The sequence below is a fragment of the Tamandua tetradactyla genome, chromosome 17 (genome assembly GCF_023851605.1).
Source record: "Tamandua tetradactyla isolate mTamTet1 chromosome 17, mTamTet1.pri, whole genome shotgun sequence".
NCBI lineage: Eukaryota > Metazoa > Chordata > Mammalia > Pilosa > Myrmecophagidae > Tamandua > Tamandua tetradactyla.
The window spans coordinates 48,571,359-48,595,187 of record NC_135343.1 but is presented as its reverse complement, the minus strand read 5'-3'; the positions used below and the strand labels follow the sequence as shown (position 1 = coordinate 48,595,187).

The following is a 23,829-nucleotide window of genomic DNA, read 5'->3' as shown; positions in this document are numbered from 1 at the left end:
TAAATCAACTAGAGAGAGTGAGTAGAATGAAAAGAGAGGCAGGTCCATGACTGAATCCTGGGGAACAACAACATTCAGAAGTTGGATGGAAAAAGAACCCATATGGGATATAGGCCAGTGAGGTAGGGAGGAAAACTAGGAGAATGCAGAGACAGAGAAGGCAAAAGGAAAGAATATTTCAAGGAAGAAGGACACAGTCAACTGTGAAAACACTTGAGAGCTCTTGTAAGAGGTCAATCACATGGCCAGGGAAGATCCAGCAGAAAGGTCAGGGCACTGATGAGGTAACACCAGATGGACAGACCAATAAGTTCTTATGAAGTGACAGATGGACACACAAGTGATGCAGACACTAACAGAAAGGAAAAAAACACACACACACAGAGTAGCCTTAACTGATAGATCAGAAGCAGACAGATATACAGATGGGGCAGACCCCAGGGCAGTAGGCAAGAGACCAGCGTAATTGCACTCACCCTTGATGCTCCCCAACATGGGGCACGCATGCATCTAGGTGAAAGCTCCAAGCACAGGCAGGGTCCTGGGCCAATAGGCACTCTGAACAGCTCTGAAGACGGCCACAGTTGGTTGTATTCACTTGTGTCACCTCAGTTCGGGAGCCAACCAGGAGCCAGCCCTGGAGAAACGGAGCAGGTTAGGGGAAATCATGGGATCTCCCAGACCTCTGGGTCACCAACTGGCTCTGGACTCAGATGTCCTCCCACCATACTTTCCAAAATATACAACTCACTTGAAATAACTTCATGTTCTCAATTGGCTGTGGCTCTGGGAATAAGGCCAGATCCTCAAGGACACTGAGCTGGGCTCCAATCCGCACTGTTCGGTGGAGGTGTCCATCCTCTAGGAGGCAAGCAAGGGGAGGCAGGCAAGACATAAGGACATAATGGTACCCAGGCCTGGACCTGGGCTGTCGGTGTGCACGGGACCCTCTCTGTGACATCATGGCTGCACAATTAAATATACCTGTCCCCAGGTAGAGGACATCATAGTTTCTCCCTGACAGGCTGGTCACTCTGTGGGCAACGACTCGGAGATAGGCCGTATCCGTAGTGACCAGCAAGGGGTGGCCATCAACCGGAAACACTGGCCTGTCCATGAGGGGGTGGTCCCGGATGAAGGTGAGCACACGGTCAGGTAGGGAGAGTGACGAGCCAAACTGGTGGAGCTTCATGCTGCTGGTGAGGCACTGGAAAAAGCACAAGGGTGGTGACAAAGTCTCCCGGGGGCCGGGGAGGATCAGGGATGCTTAGCGCAATGCCTGCCCTCACAGTAGCTCTTAATTTAGGCCCACAATGAAGCTCTGCCCCAGCCCTCTTACCTCTCCAGGTCTGGGCTGGGGCACATCATTGTCCATGACGGGCAGTCCCCTGTTGCAGTCATGTTTCAACTCTTTGAAGGTACCGTTCAGTACTGTCCGAATGTCTTGTGGTCGGAAGGCACAAATAGCAGAGATGGTAGCCCCCTCCCTGGAAGAGCCACAGGTCGGAGGCAGATATATGGAGGGATTTAGGAGATGGCATAAAATGAGATGACCACGAGAAAGGCACAGCAAGGCCTGTGTCTGGGAGCGAGTCCTCCCTCTCTAGAGAAGACAGCACTGACCTCGCACCGACCCCCCTTATCTCCCGCCCTGTAACTCTCTTCTGCACCACGAGCCCCTCACCACTGGGAGGAAAAGATGCCATAAAAGATGGGGGTTCCCACTCCAGGCTCAGGTCGAAGAACAGCCATGTCCTGCAGGATGCTGGAGGCCCGGCCAAGCTCAGGCCCTGGACACAGCAGGTCGGCCTTCAGAAACGTTGTCCACCTTTGCTGGAGGGTCTTGCGGCCCCCAAGATCCCCCTGGGAGGACAAGCACATGGAAAGGGCTCTTCAGAAGACCAACACTGGGGGTGGACTGTGGCACGCGTCCCCTGACTTCAGGGCAGACAAACGGATGGGGAGACGCATGCATAGAAATGAAGACAGACATACAGACAGAGTCACGGTGGGGAAATGCGGTGCAGGGGCTCGATTTCAAGGTGGAAGGGGCACCATAGCAATGGCTGGGACTAGTCTGTTGTGTGCTTATAAAGCACTTTGCTCCGTGCTTTGGCCCAGTTAACCCGTTTAGTCTTCAACAACCCTTAGGGACAGGCAGAACTGTCATCTTTACCAATTCCTGCCTTTAATCTATACCCAGCCCAGGGTCACCAGGGTATTATGGGAATCAGAGATGAGTGACCCCCCCCCCCACCCTACCCCCTTACTCCTCGAGCTCCCAGAAAGGAATCCAAAGCAAAGGAAAAAGGAGATAGAGGAGAAAGGCAAAGGACCAGAGAGGAAAGAACAGGAGGACAGTGAGACAACAGACAGACACACTTTGGGGTTGGAGTCTCACCGCACACACGCGGGCCACCCGTGGGACCTTAATATGCTCATATGAGTCAAACACCCGAGAAGTCTCCGTAAAGAAGAAGTAGATTTCATCATCTCCGTCTTCATCCCCCCACTCAGCTGGGCTCAAGGCTACGGCTGCAACAAAGGCTGGGGCTGGGGAGACCGGTGATCTCAGATTCCCCCAACACTCCTGGACCCCAGCCTCCAACCCGCCCTGCCCCCATCCCCTCAGCCCCCCACTGGAGCACACTTCCCCATTCCCCACCATTCAGCCAGGACGGCAAGGTCTCGGTGCGAATCCAGTCCTCAGTGCGACCCGCAGCCCGGGAGATGATGGGCTCAGTCCCTAGGTAGTTTTTCACTGTGGCGGCATAGAGGACCCCCCCTGCAAGGCGACAGGGAGGAGATGCCTGTCAGGGACCCCAAGGGAGGCCAGGGGGATCACAGGCAGAACAAGGAACAAAGCAGGCAGCAGCCACCAGAGTCTGAGTGCCTGTAAGTGCCAGGACCGCCAAACACATCCCAGATCCTACCTCCCTGAAAATAAAAGGAGGTAGAAAAGAACACAAGGGCAGTGAGGGAAAGCAGTGTTCAGGGGCAACAACCCAGAAGTTCATGCGAATGAGAGGAGAAGAAAAGCCTCCCTGCAGAAATCAGTTCCCTGGTGTAACTATGAAAGTTAAACATGTTTTTTGCTTTGTTTTTATTTAGGGATGTCTCCGCCCTGCAACACGTTGAATGTGCTAGGACTCTCGAGGGGCGCTGCTTTGTAGCATGTCCCAAGCTTACCTAAGTAAACCATGGTAAATGTCAGCAGAAACTGAGCCCTTTCGGAACATCTGTGGGTGTACACTGCTCTGGAACAAGCCAACTCCAAGGTACACTAGACTGACTAAAATGCAGACTCCTGGTGCTCTAAGCGTGGTGGGGGCTGGGGGAGAGAAAAAGCACAGACTCCCTGGCGAGGAAGGGGGAGAGGTGAGACTCACAGCCACTCCGTAGCTCTGCACAGGGCTTAGCCGGGAACAAGAACAGAGTGATTCGTGTGTAGGAGAGGGTCCCAAGACCTACAGAGGAGCCCTGAGTCTCTCAGGCACTCTGGGGAGAACAGTGAGTAGCGTTTTTTTTTTTGCTTTTTTTTTTACCTTCTAGGTACAAGGCTCCACGGTGGGGCCAGCACAGTGCTACCCCCAAAAGCCCCTTAAGTGAGTCAAGAAGACAAAGATTTAACCAGATCCCAGAGGTGGGAGGGGGCCCAGAGGAGGACCCACTCCGTCCACCTGGGGGAGCAGCATCTCGGGCCAAAATGTGAACCAGGTCTGAAGACTGAGAAACTTGCCAGATGGATGGAGAACTTCAGGGAGAAAGACAAGCAAGTGTAAGAGGTGAGCCATGTTCAGGGAGGGTGGGATAGCCCTGGGGCTGATGCTCTGGCTGGGTGGAACACCCCTGGGGATGACACTCTGGCTGGAGAGAGCTGTAAGTGAGCAGAGATGAAGCTGGAGATAGAGAAACAGGCATCAAACTGTGAGGAGTGTGCTCTGCCATGCCAAGGACATGGATTTTAGGTCAAACTTTTTTTTTTTTTTTTTGAGGAGTAGGAGAGCGACATCATCAGTTTTGTAGTGGGTTGTTTTCTCTTTTTTTGGCATGGGCAGGCTCCAGGAATCAAACCCAGGTCTCTGGCATGGCAGGAGAGAATTCTGCCACTGAGCCACCGCTGCACCGCCCCATCAGTTTTGTTGTTTAAGTAGATATCACTTGTTAAAAGGTTATCTACACACTCCAGGCAAGAGCAGAGGGCCTGAACTGAGGCAAGGACAAAGGGAATAACGGGTCTGGACCCGGTAGATATTTCTCAAGTAGAGTCAATTAACGAGATTTGAAAATCAGTTGAACATGAGATGTGAGGGAATGGAGTAAAAATTCTCTCTCAGGTTTCTGGCTTAAAAGACTGTAGCTAGTGGTATAAATAACCAAGACAGGCAATGAAAGGAGCGGGCCCAGAAAGGGGGTGGTCGGAGAGGAAGCAAGTTCAGTTGTTGGCCAAGCTCAGGCTGGAGCGCCTTCAAGACATCTGGAGAGTCAGTGGAAGACAACTGAACAGAAGGGCCTTGGGAACAGGGTCAGAGTCAGCAATATGGGACATCATGCTGAAGTTATGACATGAAAGTGACAGCCAGGGACAAAGATGATGCAAGAAGAGAGCCTTCAGGGGAGAAGCTACTGGAAAGGATCAAGTCATAGAAGCCAGAGAACCAAGAAATGCTGACATGCTGGTTAATGCGCTGAAACCCTAGCAAAGGCCGTGGGACTAGAGCACATTTGGAGGAAGCAGTAGACAGTATGGCCACTTTTAGGGAAGCACATATGCTAGAGAGAAGCTCCATTTCTTACACACTGAAGAGATTAAAAAAACTCTAGGCAAAGCAAGAAAAGAAAGGGTCAGGAGCCCTGTGAGGGCAGCAGTGGAAGATTAGGATGCCCCGTGTGAGGTGGGGTGGGGAGACTATGCTATCGCTTGAGTTGTGAAAAGGATCCGAGACCTTTGGAGCCAGGCAGACTTGGGTTTGAACCCCAACTACTTCTTAGCAGTATGATTATGGGCAAATTAACCTTCCTAAGCTTCAGATTCCTTGAATGTAGAATGGGATCAGTAACTCATCCACTCAGAGCAGCTGAGGGTTGAGTGAGATAACAAATAGAGAGCCCCAACAGCACCTGGCATGGCTGGAATCCAATACATATTAGTTACAGCTCCTTAAGAAATCACAAAGGGCCTTACGCTTGATTTGTTGCCAGAAGGAGAAAAAAAAAGCCATAAAACAACTTCCCATTCCCATCTAGAGTATTTCAGTATTTCAGGAGGGAGAAAACCCAAGGTTATTTACTAAAAAGTCCTGGCAGCAAATAGAGCAGTAAATGGGGTGATGCTCTGTACTTCCAAAAGAAGAAAAAGTTGAGTCAGCAGCCAGAGTTAGAACCGAACATTTTCCCTAAGAGCATTATACACAAAACACTCTAAAACCCCAACTCCTGGAGGAAGCTGTGCCACAGATACCCTGAGAATAGAGGGAGGGGACAGTTATGAATATTTGGGGAGCAATACTTGGTGCACATGGGGTGAGCAGAAACACAAAACCCTGGAAACAGTAAAGGACCACAGATACTAGGCAAGGACCCAGCAGTGGATGGGGGTAAAGGGTTCCAAAGCTTACCAAGGGATCAAGGGGGCAGTCAGCAACCCCAGAACCTAGAGCACAGTCCCTCAAGGGGAAGAGCAGAGGGTCACTGACACTGATCAGACCCTTTGGGAGGAAGGGGCTTGCACTACAGTCCTACACACACACACACTCTCACACTCACACTGACAGCAGGGCATCACAGTCACGGGCAGGAGTCCCCCAGAGGGCACAGGACCACCTCATGTCCTAGATCCTCCAGGACAGTCTCGATTCCAAATCATCTGTTGCATTCATCATAGAATAAAACATCTCACAAAGTGCAGTTGTTTGGCAAATTATTGCTAATGGGGATCAAGTCAGTAAACATTAAACACATACTTGCTATTGACAAAAGATGGAGACTGAAGCTGGTTAGGAAAAAATACAGAGTACAATTCAACCTGATCTTTATTTTTTGGAAATACATACACGCATACACACACACACACACACACACACACACACACACACACACATATATATATACACACGCATATACATACCAGTATATGTACATGTATATAACCATGTCCGCAAGCATAGGAAAGATTGTTAAAGGAGCTACTCCAGTGTTGATGATGTTTGTCTCTGACTAATGGAATTACAAGTGATTTTTCATTTTCTCCTTTTACTTTTTTTGTATTCACTGTTATGTTTTGGGGAGTTAGCATCTTTTGCTTTTATAACCTGAAAAACTAGGATATTTTCATTTTCGAAATACATGCAAAAAAAATTGCAAAGATTAGAAAACCACACACACACAAAAAAATGAAGACTCACAGCCATAGAAAAATCATAAGACCCCTACGGGCCAGCTATAAAACCAACAAATATAGACTGCCCTGAATGTGTCAGCAAACCCAAACTGACTGGCTGGGTTTTGTGTCATGGCAGTGAGGATTTCACTACGTTCTGGGGATTTCAAATTTTCACTCTGGTGTCAAAATGAGAAAAGTACTCACTTTTAAATAGGTATATCTGTTTATTCATTTTAACAAGATTTTTAACATGCCCTGGATTACCTTCCTCCTCTCCCTCTTCTTCTCATGGCTAGATGCCTTTCAAGACAGAAAGCTCCCAAGCTAATATTCTCCACATCTTTAAAAATTGGGTGAGCTGAATATCTTATTCTAAAAAACAGCCTGTTATTAGGACATAATTAGATAGTTGGAGATGACCATTTACCTTTTCCTCTGCTGGCCATGTAGGATTCCTAAAACTGTTTTGTTTCGGTGTATGCATGCTAGCTGTGGGGCAGACACACATGGAGTTAAGACGTCAGCTTGGTCCCAAAATGCTGAGAACACGCAGGGCATCTGAAACATTTGTAATGCTCCTTGACAGATAAAGGAATCACAAGATGAGGCCAAAAGGAGACAATACAAGCAGGGAACGGGGGTGCATGGGTGGTTCAGTGGTAGAATGCTCACCTTCCATGCAGGAGACCTGGGTTCGATTTCCAGACCACGCACCCCCCCCCCAAAAAAAACGCACAGGACAGGATCCCAAAAAGATATAGCAAAAGCTCCCTCCTTCTGCTCTTCCTGGCTAAAGCCCTATTTAGTAGAGGATGTGATAGGAAGGCCCGAGCTGAAATCTCTAGCTTGGATACCTGGATGGATACAGAGCCATTCAGGGAACACAGGTGGAGGAGCAGATTTGGCGGAGGAGAGTGAAGATGGTGAGCTCACTTCGGGACATTCTGATTTTGAAGTGTCTGTGGGGATATTCTAATGGACACATCTGAAAGGCACTCGGATGTGCAGTCTGAGTTTCAGACAACCTCTGGGAAGCAGACAGAGATGTGGGAATATGGAATTGGAATATGGGCAGAAAGGGAAGCCCTAGGGTTGGTTGAGAGCCTTAAGATGAGTACATGGGGTGAGGAGAAAAGAGGATCTTGATAGAAGGCCAAGTCACCCCAACATTTAAAGGATGAGCAGAAAATAAAGAGCCTACAGAGCTCACCAATGTTCGTCAGGCTCATTGAATATTATTCTGGAATATTCACATTTTTTCAAATTTGAATAGTGCAAATAGAGACACTGAGATCATTTTGTGAATTTTATCTAAGTGCAGTACAGTAAAAAATTATATTTGAAAACAGATTTCAGAAGCTTTTCCCAAAACAAATACCAACAAACACATGAAAAGTTGTTAAACCTCACTAACAGAAATGCACATCAAAACACATTAAATTGGCCTTTGGAGGAGGCCACTATTTGTACGTTTGTTAAGTATACTTCTTGGGACAGACAAGGGAAGGGTGCAGTGAAACGGGTCCTCTTTTGCACTGCTGGTAGGAAAAATTCATCAAGCACCAGAAAAATCTTTACATCCTTTAACCCAGCAATTCTGCTTTTACATGGACGCTTGCAATTAATTAGATTTATGTAAAGGATTTACATAGTTTATGTAAAAGCATTTCTGCCACAGCATTATTTACAAAAAGCAACAATCTATTTAACAATGTAAATGTATAATTATATGGGAATAATTAAATTGTGCTACATCCATACAATGGAATATTATATAATCACTAGAAATCATGGTTTGAAAAATGAAACAATTTCTATAATGAGAAAATTCTCACTATGTAATATTTAGTGAACTATGCATAATTCCAATTTATTATATATACCCCACAAATACACACAAAGTAGAAGAAAATACTACAAATGAATAATAGTTTTTACCTGATGACAGAATTATGAATAAAATTTTCCCTTTCTTCTTTATATATTTCTATATTTTTCTTAAGTTTCTGTGATGTACATTGTTATTTTTATAATTTAAAAAATACTATAATATTTTCATCACTAAAAGCTCTTTTTTTTCATTTCATAATACTCTATTATTCCCAAGAAAATTTTCATAAAGCCTAACTCAGAATTTTGGTTCCAGTTCTTACATAATGTTGCCACTATTTTCTATTCTGCTATTTTTAAAACAGAGGAGCAGCAGGGCAGACTGAATCAACACTGAAATACCGGCACTTAGTTTAAATCAAGGAGACCAAGAAAAAAATTTTAATTGTAGCACTGTAAAGTAAGAACTGCAGAAGAAAATGTATAACGTTGGTATTAACTAATGATTTGGATCTGGGACAGAAAAAGGTCCAGAGGTTCTATGTTTAATTGTCTGAAGCTGGCCATTCTAAACTGTCAGAAAGCTAATTCTGACCACTTCCATCAATTATCAGCTGAAAGGCAACCCTGAATTTCACTACCTAAAGAAAAAAAAAAAGGCTTGAATCTTTTCCAAAAATGTTCTTCCCACATAGCCCTATGATGCTCTTATCTATGAGATTTGTGTTCTTAAACCACATCCTAATGCAAAGTGCTTGCTGGCTGGAACAAAGAGAAATTACTCACGGGAGGGTCAGGTGTTTCAAGATAATTACTCTAAACAAAGAAAGCAACTTAATTGATTACCTAGAATGTTACAACTGAAAAGTCATTTTTCTTGGTAAACAATTGTGCAGAATAAAAAAAACATTTACAACTGCTAAAAAGGAGATATCTTGAATAACTGGCTCAGAGTTTTGCCAAAGATACTTGGTAAAAAGCCAAGAAAAATAAACTATTGCAAAGCTATTTTAGTCAAACGTGTATGAGTATAAACAATGTCTCACCAATTTCAACAGCAGGGTAAATGATAAAAATGTTGTATTTACTGGATATGTACTTTAGTTCATTTTTAAAAACTTTTGTTATTTTATTATTGTTCCAAAACGGTGATTCATTAACTATATGACTAAAGAGTGTTATAAGTTTTATAACTTTCAAGATTTTTCCTTTAAATAAAGTCATGCATAAGAAAAAAATTTCACTGTTAGATCTTGTGTTCCAAATTTTGGTGTTCATAAAATATTGTCAAAAAGTGTAAGTAATGAAAAGGGCATGACCTTCTGTTCAGTTTGTTCAGGTTAGTGTGATGCCCCAAAAAATCTAAAAGTAATTTGGACAGTGAATAAAGAAATATTTGCCAAGCTCCCTTGGGGGAATGGGGAGAAAGGGAGAACTTTCCCATCTGGGGAATTTCTAATATTCTAGCAAGCAGTAAAGACAATCAAATCAATAGGCCAAGCCCTCGATCTTGGGGTTACCTGTATGAAACTTACTCCTGCAAATGATAGGCTAAGCCTACTTAAATTAAGCCTAAGAATCACCCCCAGAGAAACTCCTTTGTTGCTCAATTATAGCCTCTCTCTCTAAGCCCACAGGGTAAGGGAACTCACTGCCTTCCCTCTCTATATGCACCATAATTCCTAGGGGTATAAATCTCCCTGGCAACGTGGGAAAGAAATCCCAGGATGAGATGAGACCTGGCATCAAGGGATTGAGAAAACCTTCTTGACCAGAAGGGGAAAGAGAGAAATGAGAAAAAACGTCAGTGGCTGAGAGATTTCAAACAGAGTCGAGAGGTATTATCCTGGAGGTTATTCTTACACATTATATAGATACACCCTTTCTAGTTTATGGTGTACTGGAGTGGCTAGAGGAAAGTCCCTGAAACTGTAGAGCTGTGTTCCATAGCCTTGTTTCTTGAAGATGACTATACAATGATATAACTTTTACAATGTGACTGTGTGATTGTGAAAACCTTGTATCTGATGCTCCTTTTATCTAGGGTATGGACAGATGAGTAAAAAATATGGATAAAAAACAAACAACAGGGGAATAAGGGTTAAAATAAATTGGGTAGATGGAAATACCAGTGGTCAATGAGAGAGATGTGTAAAGGGTATGGTATGTACGAGTTTTTTCTTTTTTCTTTGTTATTTCTTTTTCTGGAGGGATGCAAATGTTCAAAATATGATCATGGTGATGAATACACAACGTGACGATATTGTGAACCACTGATTGTATACCATGTATGGAATGTTTGTATGTTAAGAATGTTTGTATGTTTCTATGTTGTTTCATCGATAAAAATATTTTTTAAAAAGTATAAGAATTAATTTTATGATAAAGGCAGCAGCATAAGTCAGTGAAGAAAAACAGATCTTTTTCTTTTTTTTATGATGAATGATGCTGATTAGCTAGTTGAGAAACATTAATTTAGATCATCTCATGCCATTCACCAAAATAAATTCCAAATAGAACAGAGTTAAATGTTTGAAAAATGTTTTTGAAAAGATATTTTGTCTGCTCTCTAAATAAGGGAGGGATGAGCTTTAAAAAAAGAAAATCACAAAGATATGTAGAAATCACAAAGAAAAGACATGTAGATTGGAACACTAATATTCTACCTGATAATTGGTCCAAGGATATGAGCAGATGATTTATCAAACAGAAATAAAAAGAACTAAAACATGAATGATATTTAATTTCACTAATATTCAAATGAATACAAATTAAAACAAGGTGCCATTTTTAGTCAAAGATTTTTTTAAATGACAATAAATTCTGGTGAACTTTTGTGAAAGGAAAAAGAGAACCACTCTCATTCACTGCCAGTCTAGGGTGTAAATTGGTACACTCTTTCTAAAAACTCAAACAGCAACACTTAATGAGCTGTAAAATGTTCACACCCTTTGATATAATAACCCATATCCAGGAACCACAAAAGAACAATCTAAAACGAGAACAAGAATTTATGCACAAAAAGGTTTATTGCAACATTATGGATAATATAGCAAACTCTGAAGTAAACTCAGTAAGCTTGGAAATTTTTTTAAATGTATATAAATGATTTTATAATTGATTAAACTACGGTATGCTCAAAGGATATCATGAAGTCATTAAAAATTGTTTTCAATAATTTTTAAATTAAATAGAAAATGCCTACTATATAGCTACCTGACAAAAAATTTTAAGTTACATACATAGAGCACGGAATTAAAGTTTTATTCACACACACAAAAATTTTCTTAGTCTGCTTGTTGACATTAAAATGAAAAAATGCCCAAATTTTCATTGAGTTTACAGGGTATGACCTAAAATACAGGCTATGTGACCCACAAACAATTTACTTTGTGACTGCCAAAGAATTAGGTAGTCATCCTCCAGAAGGTTTATGTATGGTCCATGATAACACCATTCCTCACTCAAGCAAAAGTAGATGACTTGTTCAAACAAAGTAGCAGCAAGAATTTAATGATTCCCTTGAGCAACAAAGGATTGGCCAGACAAATATATGTACATGAGTGTCTATAGATGTGCACACACTTACTAAAAAGGCTAGACAGAAGTATACCAAAATATTAGCAGTGGTTTCTGAGTTAGAATATTCTAGAACTGTGCTAATATGGTAGCCACTAGACACACGTGGCTGTCTGCACTTAAATTAACTAAAATTAAATGAAATTTAAAATTCCTTTCTTCATTCGGTCCTAGTCACATTTCAAGAGCTCAAACGCCACCATATGTCCATGACAGATAGCACAGAGAGAGAAAATTTCCATCATCGCAAAGTTCTTTTGAATAGTACTGTTCTAGAAGACTGCTTATGTTCCTCTTTATATTTTTTCCAAATTTATTATAATATGCATTATAGTGGATTTCTCTTGCAAACTAAAAAAAATAAACACTATGGGAAAAGAAAAGGAGATTAACAGGAAACATTTACCAGAGGTGCAGAGAGAAGGCATTCTCTAGGGGGAACCTTGGGGAAAAGCAGGAGGTCAGAGGCACTCTGGGAAGAACAGGAAAGGCTAAGAAAAGAATGGGAATAAGAGACATTCCAAGGAAAGGAAAAGAAAGGACACAGAAATTCCAACAGCAGGGGTAGAAAAGAAGGCAATGATAGCAAGTCACAGGTTCTTGTCTCCCCCCACTCACCAGCCATTACAGCTGCTGACCGCTGAGCTGGCTCAAAAGGACATTTCCCCCGGCCACTCTCAAGTCTTTCAACCTGCTGGAAACTGGACACATCCTACAGACCAGAAGGGGGCATTGGTTTAGGAGTAATAAGGAAGGTTCATGATGAGAACAGCAAAGATAGTCAGAGGAAGGGAAAACCCAATTTCCTATTCACCTCCCACTCTCCCCACTACAATCCCCATTTTCCCAGCCCACTATTCCTGATTTCTTCACCCACTCCTCAGCTTTCCATCTCTGTCATCCTTTTTATCAATTTAGTTCTCTACCCTCAATTCCCTTAGCACCCAATACCTACATTTCCTAATGAAGGAACACTTAGGATAGCTATAGAAGACACTAAAAGGGTAAACCTTTCTTCTGAAAGGCTGGTAAACTGTAGGTTTTGCAACAGACTGGAGATGTGCAATAGGACAAGGAAGACCCAGGAAGAAGGCAGGAAGGCTGATATAGGACAATCTGAAGCCTAGAAAGAGAAAGGCCATCTCCCCCCTACTCCCACCCCAAGGATGAAAACCATGGCCAGAGTCAAGGATACATTAAAGGAAGGAAGAGAATCTGCAAATTCAATGAAGAATGATCTGAAGCTTGGGTCAGAATTGGGGGATTTGGTAGGTAAATACCTTCTTCATCCAGTGATTCCAGAGACTGACCCGAGCAAGGGCAAGGATGTAAGAGATCCACCGGAGCCAGCCAGATGTTACTTAGCCTAGCATCCAGCACTAAGACAGGCATCAAGATAACATCTAAAATGGGGTATCAAGGGTGATTTTACCCTAGGACAAAGAGAGAAATTAGCTGTGGTTGGGTGGATGTGTCAGGCATGATTTTCAGTTCACCTATATATATATTATATATATATAATACATAATATATATATAATATATATATAAATATATATTCCCTGAGCCTACAATTGGTACATTCTACCTATTTGTTGCAGATGGCAAACAATGACTGTTGCTATTAGATGTGAGCTAAAGTCTTCAGAAAAAGAAAGACTGGGATCGGGATCAAAAGAGTTTCCTGGAATGGAAGACCCCACAGAGGCACAAGCACCTCAACTATGTGACAATGAAAGCCTCCTAGCTTGCACAGAAAGATGCCAATCCAGTGAAATATTACCAAGTCACTGGGCACTTTGGAAATTGGGTGATAACTGCTGCTGCATTCTTGCCTCTCACCTAAACTACAGCAATAACCTCCTTTTCTCCATACTATCCAGCTTAATCCTCCACTTATTCTACAGATTCACCCCAGATTAATCTTCCTAGAGAATCAGTCACTGACTTGATAAATGGCTCACCCACTGCCTGGAGTACAAACTTACTAGCCCAACTTACTAATTTTGCACCACTTCTCAAAATGGACTCTTTGTTCTATCAAAACTACCTCACGTGTTATTCTCAGAAAACAAATTGTTTTCCCATTTCTATGCCTGAAACTACTTCCTTACATTTCACCAAGGACTAAAAGGATGAGCCTTTTCTCACTTCTCACTCTCTTAAATCTTTATATACCACTTGATACTTCTAACTGCTCTCCTTGAAATATTCTACTCCTTTGCTCTCTTGAAACTACCCTCCTAGAGTCCTTCCTCCTATCTAACTGTTTCCCTGTCTCCTTTGGTTGTGTCTCTTCCTCCTAGCCCCTAAATGTATAGCCTAAGCATTTGTCCTTAATCCTTTCTACCTATCCCTCAAAGATCTCATTCATTCTTACACTGTCATCCAGTGCTTTTATGCAAACTCTCTAAACCTTCCCCAATCTCTCCAAGTCTGATCTCGTCCAAACTCTAATCCATGTTTTCATTTGTCTACTTGACTTCCTCAAAGAGATCAAAACTCAACCCCTTAAAATTCAACATGTCAAAAACAAATTCACCCTACCTTCCAGAACCAGTGCTCTTCTAGTTTCCCCAAATGGTACCATCATGTCATCCAGTTTATAACCTTTGAGAAAGTGAGTTTCCTGTTAACTAGAAACATTGTGTGGTCAAAACAATGTTTAGCTAGGATCTGAAAAGTGCAAGATCATTCCACTACATTCTTTATATGAACACTGAGATTCTTAATTGTATCATCATCATGCCAATCAGCACAATCTCTCAAAACCAGCTGTAGTGAAGCCTAGTCCCTCGAGCTGACAGCCAGAGCTGGGTAGGAAGACTATCACTGAGGAGTGGGGTTGAAATCTGTATTTGTACCTTGACCCAACAAGGGTACAAAACACCAAAGGTGGCCAGAGGGGAAATCCCCCATGAAACAGGTCCAATGTCACAAGAAGGAAGGTCTCTGGGGTTTCAGGCTAGACCAGAGAGACAAGACAGTGGAGCTAAGGGATAAACCTGGGTTTGAATCTTGGCTCTGCCTCCACAAGCTATATAATCTTAGAAATGGTCTCTAACTTCTCTGAACTTCAGTTTCCTTACTTGGAAATTAATAATACTTAAATATCATGATGTAGTGATGAAAATTAAACTCAACCATGAATGTAGAACACTTAGTATTAACCCTTAAAAACAATAGGTACACACTTTGGGAGTTTTGTCATCATTGTTGTCACTGTCATTGTTAGATGCTTAACATTTTTTCCTGCTAACTCCTAGAGCTCCCTCAACAAAATAAAATAAAATATTTTCTTCCAATATCTGGTAAGTTGTCACTGAGGGAAGCACTTGTCAAAGATGGTGGGACCAGAGCTTGAACTTCCTTTGCAAGAACGTTTTTTGCTCCACAATCATCTCTGAGCAAGTTGCTATGTCTAGACCAGGTAGCGAAAACTCTCAGATGAGAGCTACATAGTCTCAGTGTTATTGGTCTGCATCATAAGAGATTCAGCACTAAGGATAAGGCAAGAACTAAGTCAAGCAGACTGGGTTGCCAGGTAGAAGGATAAGACAAGTAAAGGCAGAAAAGAATGTTCAGAAAGTCTACAAAGCAGACATGGACGTGGTTTGAAGGTTAACAAAGATGACTTCTTTGGGGCTATGTCCAAATTCTCCTACAAACAAGCCTTGAAAAAATAATAGTCCTTCACTTCAAAAGTCAGCTCGAAAGGAAGGTCCAGAGAGAGAGAGAGAGAGCTGAAAGGTGTGGGAGTGCAGGACATAGACTAGTGGCTTCACTCTTCATTGCTGATGTTGCTAAAAAGTAGATAGGGGTCCAAGTCCCAGCATTCTGGGCAGGTGTGTCCAGAACATTTTCTGTGTAGTTAGGGTCCCACCTCAGACAGCCAAGGAAGAAATGAGGCAATAAGAGATTAAATGGCATGAGTTCATTGTCCATAAGCCATGGCTCCACTACTCACACCCATGGGCTCTCCTGAGCCAGGGGAGATCAGGAAAGGATAAATCAATGGCAGCACCACTGCCATCTGTAAGCTTTGAGAAAACTATAGGGAAACTAGACTCTTAAAACTATCTGCTGGGATACACAGATGTTCAATGCCACTCTGAACTGGAAAACCTCTTGGCCACCAGGAAGAAGGAGCTGTGCATGCCTAGGTGGACAAGGAAAGGAATCAACATAGCTCAACTAATCCCAAGGACAGACCAAAGGGACCGACTGAGGCAATCTGACATATACACCTGTGGCATCTTAAGCAAAAGTTGTGAGGATGATCTGTACAAAGAGGAATGTGGAGATATACAATGACTAGGTCCAGGTGGCAAAGATTACTGCAGACTGCAGAAGGGTCAAGCCAAGATCTAAGGTTAAGGATCAGGGTCAGGAATTGTACCCTCTCCTACTGCTCTATGGAGCAGAAAGGGAAGCCACTGGATACAAAGGATATGTAAGGCTTTGCACTCACCCCAAGGCCTTGCATAAATGTGTGCTGTCAAAGGACCAGTGACTGACTACTGAGTTCAAACACAACGAGACACCTGCTGAGGTGTCACCAGTCCCATGGACCCATGCAGCCATGACCAGTCTAGATATGATTAAGGAGACAATGCCCCAAGTCTGTTTGGGTTTGAGGGTGGAGATGTTCACAGCAAGGAGCAGGATCCAGGAGAAGATGTGACTGACAGAGTGCCCTGAAGGCACGATCCAGAGTATGGGGAGAGTGGGTACTATATCACTGGGCAAAGATCTTAGAAGCCATGAGAGCAGAGAGGTACAACCCACAACAGAACGATGTTCGAAGTGTAGATGGGAGAGGGTGGTAAGAGACTGTTACATGTTAGAGGAAGAAGAAACAAGCATGGGCTGCACTGATCAAGAAGTGGACCCTGGCTGCTTGGACAAAGTGTATAAGGCAAGAAAAACATAAGTTATTGACCTCTGTAAGCCTGTGCTAGCTCCCCACCCCAGCCAGCAACCCTAACTTCTTTCATTTCCCTGCCCCCAAGTCTCTCTTTATATTCTGCATATCTCACCTGCCTCCCTCCCTCCTTTTTCTCCCCTCCCTCAGTGGCAGATGAAAGCTCCACCCTGGGAGGGCATAACCCCACCCCCATGCTTATCATGCAGGTTGGTGGCCCTAACCATGCCCCTCATCATGGTCACTCACAGCAAAACCTTCCCAAACCCTCACCCCCACCCCCCAGTAACTCACACTGGTACGGGCTCCCTCTCCCTCTCTCCCCACCCCTGTCACTCACAATAACCCCGCACTTCGGATCAAATGCGAAGGTGCCACAAGTGAGGAGGTGAGAGGCATTGGCAATGGCGAGAATCTGGACAAAATTGTGACATTCGTCCTGGGGGTCAGAGATGGTTAGAGAGAATCAGAAGCAGCAGGCAGCAGGAAGGGAAGGATAGATAGTGTTAGGACAGTTAGATGCAGCTCTTTTTGGTTCAGAGATGAAGGGTGCCAGCATGGTGTTAGAGCCCCCAAGGAGACGAGGGGACTGGGTCCCCGGGAATGGGGGCACTGCAGGGGACTGACGCAGAGTCAGAACTGGGGCAAGGTCTCGATTGACACTCACAACAGGGCCAGGATATAACCTACCTCCTTCTTGCCTTTCTTCCTACAGCTCTGTCTGTGCGCATCAGGCACCATCCAATCAATCTGAGAAAGGAGGAATGACAGTTTCTTCCAGATTCCCCCCAAGTTCCCCTCAGGTCAGGGAAGGTAAAACAGTTTCCGTTCCACAACCTCCATCAATCTGGGAACTTCAAATACCCCCTACCCCTCCGAACTGGAGGTCCCTACCCATTATTGAGTAAAAGATCAATTGTGAAATCATGAGCAGTACTATTTTTAATGAAATAGAATAAAACATATCAGAATGTATCGATATAGAAGAGCAAGTATTGTTTCAAAAAACATTTCTCTCAGTATAGACTTCATGTACTGGGTCATGATGCAAAATATTATTTCTTACTAATCAATGGTCAAAAAAGTTTGAAAGCTACTTCCCCAGAGCATTGTGATTCTACTGATTCCTCTGCCCACTGTCACCGGAAATCTGCTCACAGTGGCTGCTCCCTATCACGAACCTTTGTCATAGCCTCCCCAGTCACCACGGCACCCTGACACCCTCAGACGACACATGAAGTGGAGCGTCATCCCCATTCACTTTCACCAACTCTCCCCCGCCCACCACCTCCACTGCTGCATGTGGAGTTACTAGGAAACCCCCTCCTACCTCCCATCCCACAACCACAGATCTTATCACATGCTCCAGAGCCCTCCCCCATCTCATCTCTCACCCTGCGAGGTCTCTCCCTGGAGAAGGGCAGGGATAAAGCGAAGATGGTGTCCCGGGCACCGACGTAAAGTGTGTGGGAAACGGGGTCCACAAGCAGAGCAGAGTAATTGTATGTCAGAGGGGCAGCAAACCGAGTGAGATAGGAGTCAGCCTCTGGCAGGAAGAGAGGGTAGGAAGGAAAGTCACATCAGCAGCCACCTCATAAGGGTTGAGTCCACAAGGGCAAAGCCAAAGAAGTCAATTTTTGTTTTCTTCCAAGTATCACTTGTTTTGCAGGCATCCAGGGAAAATAAAACAGAGCCTTGAGAGGACACCCATCTAAGCTTCTTCTGAGATGGATAACTGATGAGGCCTCAATATTTAGCACACAATCCAGTCAGTATGCTTTATCAATAAAAATAGAATACTTCATTAAAATAACAGCTAAACACTAATTCTATAATTTCTAGTCATAGCAGAGTGATAAGTAATTTGAAAATACCTACAGAAGGTACAGGTATTTTCCTCCGAGAAATTTCAAAAACTTTTTAATCACTAATAGTGACTTCTTTTTTCTTAAAAGGGAAACGTTTCACTACTTTCACAAACACACTGGAGACACTCTCCTCTGCCCTGTCCTTGACTCTCCCCCAATTCTACCCAAAGAGGTAAAAAGAGTATACTGGGAAAGGAGAAATACTTTGGAAATGGAGCAGCCTGCATTTTAATACGATCTTGAGAAAGTTATGTGCCTTCTCTGAGCATCACTTTGCTCCTCTGAATATACGAGCATCCAGGGATGCTGGGAGAATTGAATGAGATAACGGAGGTGGAAGCACTTAGCACACAGTACAGACCTCACAAATGCTTCCTTCCTTCCCTCCCTCCAGCAAGTGCTCTGTTTCGGCCAATTCTAAGCCTCATATCATCATTCAAAACTCTGATCTGTTTAAAGGTTATAACAAATCAGTCAACATGAACTGACCCTCTCAACTCAACCTATAGCTCTGGAGACCCTACCCCTACTCCAACACTGCTCTACTCTACCTGTTTCCCCTGTTCAGTGGCCCTCAGTTAGGACTGGAGAGGGCTACCAACCACTCACTCCCAGAGGTGCTAATGTAAGGGGTACCACTCCCTCACCCCACATTATTCATATGCTGTATCTTGCTACTCTCTCAAGCTTAGTATATGCCTTAGGTCACCCAAGCTTCCTTCTAAACCCTGATCACTGCTTCACCCACCCTGCCACCTAGACCTCTCTGGATTCCTGGACAGCAACCCTGCCTAGCAAACCTCAACTTCACGATATGGCTACTGCTCTGACACAAACAGATATCCCAGGCTCTGACCACGACGTTGGCTTCTGGATTCAGAGCATCCCTCCCTATTCCTGCTCAAAAGTTTAGACTCTAAATTAATATGAATTACCCAGCTATGAGTTTTTACCAACAGGTGGCACTCTGTTTCACTGGTTTTGTCCACCCCAGATGCCAAAATTCAATGCTCAATGAGAAGAAAATAAGGTCTATAACCACAGGCAATTCTGCTACGCGGGAGCCTCTAAGTCGGACTCGCTCCAATCACTACTTTTAACCTTGTGGCATACCCTGGCTCTGTTCACATCTTTGGAAAGGATCATACTCCCCTACACCCATTTTCCTTCTAAAGACTTTTTTAAAAAATCATTCAAACAGAACTTTAAATCAACCCACGGAATGATTTCCCAACATTCAATGTCGGAAATGGGCAGAGGGAGCAGGGAATGTTGAGGACGTCAGGAGGGATGAGGTGGATGGGAGGATGGGAGCCGGTGGAAGAAACGAAAGGAGGGGGCTGGGAAGTGGGTGAGGGAGACGAGGGCTGTGAGCAGCGCTACAGGCTTGAAGTGGGCTGGAACGGATGGTTAAGAGAATGCATTTGGGCAGTGGGCAGATGGAAACGCTAAGCTGGGTAGTCGGAACAGAATGGGCGACAAACTGGAATGACATGGGAGGGTGTGTGTGGGGAGAAGGGGGAAGATGGGAATGAAGGGGAAGCAACTTCAAGGGACGACGACGACCCCCATCCCTCCCGTGGGCCTCCGTGGCCCAGTCCGCACCGCGAGGGGCTGCCTCCGGCGGTTCGGCCAATAAGGAGCCGGGGAGCAGTCTGGGCGCGCCGTGGGAGCCGAGGCGCGAGGCCCGGGCCGTGGGCGCAATGGAGGGGCACCGCCTGGGGGTCCGCCCCGGTCCGCGCGAGGTGTGGGCTGCTGCGCCGCGCGGAGGGGCCAGGGGAGCGGCCGCCTCGGCGGGGAAGGCAGGTGGGTGCGGGCACCTCCGGGCGGGGGCCTGGGAGCGGCGCGAAGGGCTGAGGGCGAGGCGCCCACGCCTTACCCGAGATGGGAAGCGAGGTTCTGGGCACCGAGCGGGGAACGCGGCCGGACACCGGGCCGCTGAGCACCGCCAACAGCAGGAGCGGGAAGGGCAAGGCCCGGAGCGGCTGGGAACCCGGCCGGGGCAGCGCGCCTGAGGTCGGCATCGTTTCGACTCTGCCGGGCTGCTGGGTGCGGCGCATCCTGCAGGCTCCGCCGCCTCTGCTCAGGACCAGGGCGCCGCCTACCTCGGCCCCACTCGGCTTCCCTCGGAGCCGCTCGGCCTGCGGCTGCGATCGAACACCGCCCAGCTGCGCCCCCTCAAGAAGAGAGAATGGTCGGGCCGCTTTCTACCTCCAGCCAATCGAGGGGAATAGGAGGCGGGGCTCAGCGGAGAAGCCCAACCCAGGTAGAGGCGGGGCTAGACCCAGGTGAAGGTGTGAGGCCAACTGGCCTGGGGGTGTCACTCCAAGGACCTCGAGTGGCAGATTTGTTCCGTCCACTCCAAACATTCAAATGCTCAGATACGGGCTAGTAGAAAAAACATCTGGGTAAATGGGGTATACTCACCAAATTTCTCAAAATCGTCCCTTCTGTAAGGACTTAATGAAAACTCACAGGCACAGTGCAAAACACTGAAGATGCACAGGTACAAAAAAAAAAAAAAAAAAAAAAACCCAGTCCTTGCCCTTAGGGACCTCACAGTGCAATGGGACAGACATGTAAACAAATAACTGCAAGGAGATAATTGCACTACAAGGTGTGCATGTTTGCTGCAAACGTGTTCAAAAAGGTGTATTCGTTTGTTAGCTGCCGGAAAGCAATATACCAGCAATAGAACGGCTTTTATAAAGGGAATTTAATACATTATAAGTTTACAGTTCTGAGGCCATAAATATGTCTTAATAAAGCAACCAGAGAAAGATACCTTGACTCAAGGAAGGGTGATCAGGGAAGGCACGTGGCTGGCATCTGCTGGTGTTCTTCTGGATTCTGTTGCTTCCAGCTTCTAATGCCATTGTTCTCCTCTCTAAGCGTCTGTGGGCATTCACTTAGCTGCCCTGGGACAAAACTCTGAGTTTCATCTCTTGGCTTAGCATCTGCTGGGGCTGGAGATTTTTTCTGTTCAGGTTCTGGCTATTTCTGTGAGTCCTTGTTTTAGCACCCGGACTATTTCTACATCGGTTCTGAGGTTTCTTCAAAATGTTTCCCTTTTTAAAGGACACCAGTAAACCAATCAAGACATGCCTTGAATGGGTGAGTCACACCTTCTTCTAATCAAAAAGTCACACCCACAACCGGGTCACATCTCCATGGAAATAATGTAATCAAAAGTTTCCACTCTACAGTATTGAATCAGGATTAAAAGAAACAGCTTCCCCCACAAGATTGGATCAGATTAAAACATGACTTTTCTGGGGTGCATATAGTTTCATAAAGGCACAATAGGTTTCGTCTAAGACTATCAGGAGAGTTTCACAAAGGAGGTGACATTGAAACTGCCTTCAAGGATAATGGGCAGGATGAGAGGATGAGAGGCAAGCACTGCCTATGAACATCTCCACCTAGATATTCTACAAACACAGGTCCTGAGCATACCTATCTTCAGCACTTAGTCCTGCAATTTAGAGCCTTGCAGGTTATCCTTGCTTTCTCCTTCTTTTTAAACATTATATCAGTTATCTAGGCTGCATAACAAAGGTAACAAATTAACCTCAAAATTTGGTGACTCACCGTGGGGTCAGCAATGTCATCCTGACAAAAAAGAGGGAAAAGAAATGTAACAAATAAGGTATCAGTGGCTGAGGAAGTTCAAATAGAATCAAGAGGCTACTCTGGAGGTCACTCTTATGCAGGCTTCAGTTAGACACTGCTACCTACCACAACTTGCCAAACCCCAGCCAAAACCATTCCTGCCAATCCTAAAGAACACCTAGTGTGTTATATAAAATTCTACAAAGATTGCATGTACTAAGGTAACATTCCGAAACCTACAACCTCCAGATGGGTGCCTGGATCAGACATATCCTGAAATGCAGAGCATTTCAGAACTCCAACTAGTCCCATCCCTCTATCCCGTATTATCAACAGCCCCTCTCTACATGAAAAAGTTAGAATGGACATAGCCTAAATACCACTAAATAGTGGGAGAATGAACAAAATTGATGGTGGAATTATACAGAGAAGGTTGGGTTTAGCAATGATTATGACTGCTGAATCGTATTGATATTTCTTTTAGTCACCAGTATCTTAGAGCAGCTAGAAATGAAAATCTAAAATTGTGGAATTGTAACTCATACCAAACTTTGAAATCTGTTCTACTACAACTGATTGCTGTGATGTACTTTGAAATTTGTTGCTTTTATATATATATATATATGTTACTTTGCACAAAAAAAGTCAGTTGTGATGATAAATGCACAGCTATATGATGATATTGTGAACTTTGTACACTCTGGATGATTACATGGTATGTGAATATATGTCAATTAAAAATAAATAATTTTAAAAACGATGACTTAACACTAAACTTTTATTATCTCGCACATTTCCTCTGTGTCAGGAATTCAGGAGCAGCTTAGCTGGGTGGTCTGACTCCCAGTCTCTCAGTAAAGAAATCAGCTGGGACTGCAGTCATCTGCACACTTAATTGGGGCCAGAGACTCTGTCTTCTGGCAAATTGGTGCTGCCTCTGTTCCTCTCCACATGGACCTGTCTCCACGGGGTTTTGTGAATAACCTCACAATATGGAGCTAGCTTCTTAAGAGTAAGTGATCCAAAAGAGCCAGGTAAAAACCACAATGTCTTTTATTACCTAGTCTCAGAAGTAACATACAGTCACTTGTGCCGTATTCTATTGGTCACATACGAAGCCCTACGCAACATGAGAGAAAACGACACAGGGTAGAAGGTAGGGACTCCACCTCGGAGGCTGGTTACCACACCCATATGTAGATAGTCATTGGGTCCTGATAATTCTGCCACATGATTAACTTAAATCCGCCCTTTTATTTTTCATTCTCATTGTCATAGTTCAGGACTTCATCATTGGCCACCCCAGTATGCAATAGTTGTATTAAAAAACAAAAGTAAAACCTGTCTCCAATCTCTCCCTCTTCAGACTCCATCAGGGTAATCTTTCTAAGCGCAAGTTCTGCTTTACTTGTGCAACAATTATTGAGGGTCTACTATATGCCAGGTGCTTGCTAAGTATAACAGGTATGAAGATGATTACGATGTGGTCCCTGAATTCAAATTTCTTATCTAGAGGGGGAAATGGACATTTGAGATTGTACTTCAAATCTTCTCTGTGAAACCTTCTATACAACAACAGCCTCAATACAATGGAAGCCTCCTTTGAACCTCTTACCCTGGCACCAAGAAATGCCT

General features: G+C 44.4%; 1 protein-coding gene across 3 annotated transcripts in view; it reads right to left on the bottom strand.

Annotated features, from left to right (window-relative positions):
* SEMA4F (ssemaphorin 4F) overlaps nucleotides 1-20,645 on the bottom strand; it is a 31,280-nt gene extending 10,635 nt beyond the window's left edge. Inside the window, exons 1-12 of one of the 3 annotated variants that reach the window (XM_077134678.1) lie at nucleotides 20,462-20,645; nucleotides 18,109-18,260; nucleotides 17,405-17,464; nucleotides 17,055-17,153; nucleotides 12,410-12,503; nucleotides 2,666-2,785; nucleotides 2,402-2,553; nucleotides 1,685-1,863; nucleotides 1,340-1,487; nucleotides 985-1,207; nucleotides 752-861; nucleotides 477-637 (exon numbers count right to left, since the gene is read on the bottom strand). In XM_077134678.1, the coding sequence (XP_076990793.1) occupies nucleotides 477-637; nucleotides 752-861; nucleotides 985-1,207; nucleotides 1,340-1,487; nucleotides 1,685-1,863; nucleotides 2,402-2,553; nucleotides 2,666-2,785; nucleotides 12,410-12,503; nucleotides 17,055-17,153; nucleotides 17,405-17,464; nucleotides 18,109-18,260; nucleotides 20,462-20,642 (1,679 nt within the window). In that variant the 5' untranslated portion in view covers nucleotides 20,643-20,645. The remainder of the gene's footprint in view (nucleotides 1-476; nucleotides 638-751; nucleotides 862-984; nucleotides 1,208-1,339; nucleotides 1,488-1,684; nucleotides 1,864-2,401; nucleotides 2,554-2,665; nucleotides 2,786-12,409; nucleotides 12,504-17,054; nucleotides 17,154-17,404; nucleotides 17,465-18,108; nucleotides 18,261-20,461) is intronic. The other 2 variants (XM_077134676.1, XM_077134677.1) reach the window with 2 other exon arrangements.
* Between the last annotated feature and the right edge of the window lie 3,184 nt (nucleotides 20,646-23,829).